The sequence below is a fragment of the Cephus cinctus genome, unplaced genomic scaffold, assembly GCF_000341935.2.
Source record: "Cephus cinctus unplaced genomic scaffold, Ccin1 Ccin1_scaffold0126, whole genome shotgun sequence".
NCBI classification, from domain to species: domain Eukaryota; kingdom Metazoa; phylum Arthropoda; class Insecta; order Hymenoptera; family Cephidae; genus Cephus; species Cephus cinctus.
The window spans coordinates 22,469-29,155 of NW_014332860.1; the positions used below are offsets into that span (position 1 = coordinate 22,469).

Here is a 6,687-nt window from a genome sequence, read left to right on the forward strand (position 1 = left end):
CATGAATAACTTCAGTACGGTGTTGGTATTACTTTGAAGGGTGTCATTTTTGTGTATGTAAATTGAGTGTATGGATAATGGAAAATAGGTTAAACTTCGGTATAACTTGGGCGTCTGAATATTGGGACAATAGGTGAATCTTCGGTGTAAATAGGATGTTTAAATACCGGGGAGTAGGTGTAACTGTGAAAATTCACAAATACCCGCGTACTTTTAATCTCTTAGTGTATCGTCGATGGTAATGCCGTCGAACTCTTGACGTTTTTACGCCTACACTGAAAATACATAGAAAGTGCACTGAAATCAACAGTGCAGTCAAATCCACTAGGGGCGAAACATACCTAGAGTTAAAAAGCGCATCTCAAAAGAACTATCACGCCCTGGATTATGTTCCATTTCTAATTATCATTGCACTAGAAAACAGTGATCCATTAGTGTTTCAGGAATAAAAAAATTAAAAAGAATATATCGAGCAATCTGATTTATTTTCGATGACCACTCTATTTACAGAGCGATAACATTTTAACCATGACGAGGAAATACATCATGACATCATTGTCATCACTTGGAGCAACTTAAGCTACTTTTTTACGACCACTGAAGAAGAGCTAACATCACCTCATCAGTATCATATTTACTTACGACTCATGATTATCCCCCAATCACATAACCGAGAATGGAGCCATTGCAGATGCATTAACTTTATGCAAAATAAATAAACATCGTAGTCAAGAATGAGGTTTAACAATGATATAAGGGAAGATAATCGAATTAGTCTAAGTTTTTTTTCTAGGAGTATTGATCTGAAAATGATCGTGTGGGTTGTTAACGATCATCGATGCTTAGGCAAGGCCAAGCTTTTTCTTAAGGGATTCTGGCATCTCTGGTGGAGGTGGTCGGGGCATGCGCAGCCAAACTTTGACAGCGTCGTAGATGAACCACTGAGCAGCAGTAAGTGTACCTATCATAACAATCCTTGGAGCAAGACCCTTCCAGACACCGGCAAAGCCAAGTTTCCTCAATACATCACCCGCAGTCGCTCCCTTTTCTTGATTCAGCTTCGACACAACCTGGTGATCATTAGATTTACAAGTGTTATTACAGCCAATAAACGTTTTGTACAAATATTGAAAAATTGTATAACTTTTTAATACTACTCTCTAATTTGTTTAAAATTCTTTACTTACTGAATCGGCAGGATGAGACACAACAGCACAGAATACACCAGCGATGTAACCAGCAGCGAAGGTAACAATAAGTTGTTCACCTTTTGTACAATCTTGACGAGGCTTGGGCACGACATATTTATACAACAATTCTACGGTACGTTCGAAACAGGCAAATTTCATCATTGTGTATGGGATTTGGCGAAGCCACAAAGGAACTAAGCCCTTATAGAATCCACCAAGACCTTCATCGGCGTACATTTTGGGGAATGCTTCGCGCAATGTATTTGCATAACCAGGCATCGTCTGAATTCTGACCTAGAAATTGAATAAGTTTATTAAATTTGTGCAATTATACCCTGACTACAAGTAACATATACACGTACTTTATAACACAGGATAAAGGGAAATGTTAGGAATCAGATAGAGGATCAAGGTTCGTCGGACGCACATCTTCAAAACACAAATCAATCTTGAATTCATGCTCTTTACTGTAGAAACAATTTGATTCTATAAGGATACCATCATTTATATGCGCATCATAGAAGGAACATACCTTTGCAGCTTCCAATGGTGCCAAACCAATATCAGCAAAGAATTCGGCAGAAGCAGAAGAAACAAGATAAAGGGTGGTTCTGTATTCGTATGACAACTCTTCGCCAGCAAGAGCTGAATAGTACACCTTGAAGACCTCGTACAGACCGAATTTAAACATACCCTGAATTGAATAACCAAAGAATGTAGGGGCCCATCCTCTAACAAGACCTCGGGATCCATCCTCAGCAAGTGTAACCTAGAAGTTAAAACAGTTAATAATTTAAGAATATTCTTCTGAAATATCAAATATCGCGAAATATTTTCAAATTGAATGTCTTACTCGGAATCCATTAAAGACTGATTTGTACTTAGCAGGGTCCACTTGAATACGGCATTTTACTAAATCCAATGGAGTAACCATGGTGTGGGTAAGACCACAAGACAAAATACCACCGAAACCACATAGCAAAAAGTAATGGTTCGATCCAAATTCACAACTGTCTGCAATAATAATAATAAATATGTAAAAACGTACAAGAAGTTTATTATGTTATAATGAGACTTGCGTTAGAAGAATTAAACAAATAATAATTATGAATCCTAAATTTGTTTCAAGATAATGACATTAATTTAACATAGATCAAGATACTAATCTAAATGACTGAAGACTATTTTTATCATTATTTATCTTTAGAATGATTTTCACAAGATATCCAGGTATTATATGCATTTGATACATTGATACATAACGTATTGATTAAAATCTTTAACCCTGCAGAGACAAACTCAATTTTTGAAGTACACAAAGGACACACAGGGGTTAAATGGACCATATTTTCTTTCTGACATTGCTTGCATTCTAGTTATCAAATTTTTAAAGTTGGTAATATTTGAAAATTTTAGACTCTATGTAAGAGGTTCATACAGATTAGGAACGAGTCTAGGAAATAACTTTTACGTAACTTCAGTACTGATTAAAAGTTATATTCACGTTAGAAAAAGAGTGATTGTAACTAGGGATGCTACGTCAACAGGAAAGTACTCAATTTCTCAAATCAATTCTAATCGTTAATAAAAGAATTAATATTGCTTATTATTGCTTATATTCCGAATCCGATTAATGAGAGATCTAATTTCCGAGTTATTCGTCTTGTATGACTAGTCTTTTCGACGTTAGAAGATACCTTAACTGTTAAAGCAAAATGGAAGTGACGTGAGATCCAATGGACCCCAAGTATGTCCAGTCCATGGTTAAAACATGACATAAAAGAAAAAAAATACTGACTCAAAAATAGTTAAATGTTTTTCATGAATGAGAACGAGCAATGTCATCAAATGTGAAATATGGACGAAGCATCATTTTTCATAAAAATTTAAAATTCCAAGTTATAAAATTCAAGTACAGAGTATAGAAGTGCATACTAAATAAACTAAACAGAATCAGATATTACGAAATTTATAATCTAAAGATCGATTTGTGCTGATAGAAAAGTTTAATTTGGAATAAGGCCAACCGCGCGACCATTAACAAACGAAACTAAACCTTGTTCTCATTCAATAATAGAACAAATATTCTGCAGCTCTGCCAGTCATTCGGTCTTGGTCATGATCGCCCAAATAAAAATAAGAAATAAATCAAGGCCACTACGACCGTGATACTTTAACAAGATGGCGTCCATTACGCAATGCCTGGCATACCCCTGTTCTACAAAGCCGAGACACAAATGATTGTCGGTAACGTCATAACCACTAATTATATAACAACTGTTGTGATAGCAAAAAAGTCTAAATTAAATCTATGAAATTAAATAGTATTTTAATACTGACTTAAAGATTTTTTTTTAACGACTATTTGTGCTATTGAAGTATTAAATTATGTAAAAACTACAGTTGGTGCTATTTGTTACATAATTACACAGTAAATTGAGAATGTTAAATATTAATGCGGCAAAGAACTTATTTTATCATAAAATCTAATATTAAAATTCATACAAAGTATAACGAATAATAAACCATTAATTTTGAATTTACAAGAAGCTTTCCTGTAAGATTTAAAATATTTAGGCCATTGTAAATTATACCATTGATAGTCTACGATTAAAAGGAAGCACAATTTTCTTCAAATAAATTTTTTTCAGAAATATAAAAACTTACCACCAGATGCAGTCGAAGCAGCAGCAATAGTGTGATTTTTCACTAATGCCTGATTATCGTCACGTTGCTGCTGACACTCAGCCGTCACGAAAGGCGTGCCAAAGGGATTCTTTTTTGCAGTTTCTAACATTGACGACCACATCTTGTTTCCCGAGATACCGATTTGCCTCTGTAAAATATCAGTATTACTTTAAAAATTCTTCATACCTGATTAAGGTAGTATGACAATAATCCCGTAGATTAGTTCAATCTTTACGGACGTAACATTCACCTCCTTGCTGTCGAACGAGAGTGGAAAAAGGGCCTACAATTCATGCAGTTATTCCTCAAAACTATGAATCATGTAGAGAGTGTTGTTCACTTCGCAAAATAAGAACGATTACAGCGCTGTCTTGGACAACTTTTCCAAATAAATCGGACATGCTTGTAAAACGTGTGTTCGAACGTACTTCTTGACCAATAACACACTGCAAATTCTTGTGGATACGTTGTGCCATTGGTCACCAGTTCACGTTCTAGCGCGCTTTTTACGAGTGTGATTGGGCTCTAATTCGGCACCCCCAACTCTACACAGGACTTTGGATAGTGGAAATAGATGAATATTCTCGCATTGCCTGATATCTATTAATCAAAATATTGCATTCGAATGACGGCGTCTGTGACTACTTTTACACGACGGTCTTCAACCGCTTAAGATAATACTAATCTAAAGGAATAGAAAAATCAGACATTTCTACTTGTAAGGAATAATTGGGGATTGGTCAATTCTTTCAGATCAGTTTTAACTAAACCGGTTTAAAACCGCCATGTAAACGTAGTCACTTTTCAAGAGAAATTGTGAAGGTGCCGTTAAGTAGATAGTTTTCTGTAGTGCTTATCTGCGCTACTACCATAACATCAAATACTGTTAGCGACTCAAGAATAAAAGGAGTTGTAAAAACAAGTTATTTATCAAGAAATGGCATATGCTTCTTTAATTCGGAATTTTCATAACTTTACATGTACTTATATAAAACTTAAATGGAGTATGCTATGAATTTCGAATTAACTTAACCTATTCTTTTTACAGGTCGTGTTTTAAGTACCAGCAATCGTTTAGTACATAATGTTTCACCCAATGTATGGGAAGAAAAACACCGTTCGGAGAGTGATAAGGTATATTCGAATTCATTTGATGCTTTTCTAATTACACTAAAAGTATTTAAACCTTGACACAACGTAAATTTGAAAATACTGTATCACAGTTGAAATTGAAGCAAAATCAGATAAATAATGATTTTGTTATTTTACTGTTAGAGATTTGTTAATTTGCTATAATTGTTGATACAATGGAAGCTTTGTAAATACTCTATTGGAGCAAATTATATTAGAGAACTATAATTGACCTGTCTATATGAAAAAACTAGTTATTATTAAGTTTAGGATTTCTAATATTTGTTGAAATGATAGGTTGGTTGCATGCAATAGAGTTTCAGTGAGATACATTTTGAAAATACATTGTAAGTGTCTATTTACTGATCAGGTAAATATTTCAGGTATAATTTCAATAAACAATCAATGACAAAACTGCTTATATTTGGTCAAGTTGGAGCACTTGTACATCTTCGTTTATCTTTTCTTAGACAATATATAATGTCCAAAAATCATCTTTAAGGTGACTAATGGCACAAAAATTATCCTTAAGACATCTTAAAGATGACTTTTGAACATATGTGTTTTCTGAGTATGAATTACATGGTTACAGTTTGAGGTTTCCCTTATCTAATCTATCTAAAACGAGTAAAATATTTTTGTTATTTCATATCTTGTTATTTCTCATGGATCTAAGTATTAATGTGATAAGTATACTTGCATTAGAAGATATAAGAAAATTATGTAAAATATTTATTTTAAATTCAATTCATTTTACTTTTATAATTGCAGCCAACTTTTATGAGGAATCCATATAAGTATAAAAAACAAGAATGCATTTTGTGTAAACTAAACATAAAACCAGATTATAAGAATGTTCGCCTGTTATCACAGTTTCAAAGCCGTTTTACGGGTCGAATATATGGACGACATATTACTGGTTTATGCAAGAACCAGCAACGAAAAGTTGAACAGGAAATTTTAAAAGCACAAAATGCTGGTTTGTATAGATATCAACATAATATTTTTAAAGTCATTTTGTGTAGTACAATTTATTGATGGTGACAATTTAAATGTTGATATTTGTTGACATACATTCTATGGAAAAGGAAAACTTGTAGTTAGGAATATTGAATTTCTGCAGTTATATAACAGTCCATAGAATTAACCTTTTCTGATATTAGCATCATTTAGTTTAGTGTTGGAAATAGTCTACTATTTTTGTGCTAAATATTACATTGAAATTAATATGAATATTTGAATTCTTTTCAGGTTTAATGGGATACTATACAAAAGATGTGGCATTCTGCAAAGACCCTAAGCTATTTGACCCGAATCATCCTTTTAGACCGCATAAATATTAATTATAATACATCATTGAAATAAATTTCAGAACGTTTATGTAGACTATGGAAAGTTGTTACTATTTATAATGAGCTTGCACCTGGATAACTAGAATTCGTTTAACACATGTAGAATTATGTTATTTAAAGTATTAATCTTGACAATCAATGTTGAACGGGCAAAATTCATTCTGAGCTAAAAAAGAATATTACTATATATTATTACACATAAGTCCGTTTCCTCCAAGACGGTTCAATGCATAAACTTCGTTTATCTTCGAAATGCAAATATGTGATTGGCTAATACACAATCAAATCAAGTTTATGCATTGAACCGCGTCAAAGAAAACGGGCAA

General features: G+C 33.3%; 2 protein-coding genes across 2 annotated transcripts; one reads left to right on the forward strand and one right to left on the reverse strand.

Annotated features, from left to right (window-relative positions):
* Positions 1-466: 466 nt before the first annotated feature.
* Positions 467-4,251, reverse strand: LOC107262763 (phosphate carrier protein, mitochondrial). The gene is made up of 6 exons (XM_015729294.2): positions 4,129-4,251; positions 3,858-4,026; positions 2,044-2,204; positions 1,723-1,959; positions 1,188-1,484; positions 467-1,070 (listed from the first exon to the last, which is right to left on the reverse strand). The coding sequence occupies exons 2-6, from the start codon at positions 3,997-3,999 to the stop codon at positions 843-845; spliced, it is 1,065 nt and encodes a 354-aa protein (XP_015584780.1). The 5' UTR covers positions 4,000-4,026; positions 4,129-4,251; the 3' UTR covers positions 467-842.
* A 294-nt stretch (positions 4,252-4,545) lies between these two features.
* On the forward strand, positions 4,546-6,398 carry LOC107262726 (28S ribosomal protein S18c, mitochondrial). Its single transcript, XM_015729215.2, has 4 exons — positions 4,546-4,858; positions 4,927-5,012; positions 5,781-5,988; positions 6,261-6,398. Exons 1-4 carry the CDS (start codon positions 4,816-4,818, stop codon positions 6,350-6,352), a joined length of 429 nt encoding a protein of 142 aa, XP_015584701.1. The 5' UTR covers positions 4,546-4,815; the 3' UTR covers positions 6,353-6,398.
* Positions 6,399-6,687: the final 289 nt, after the last annotated feature.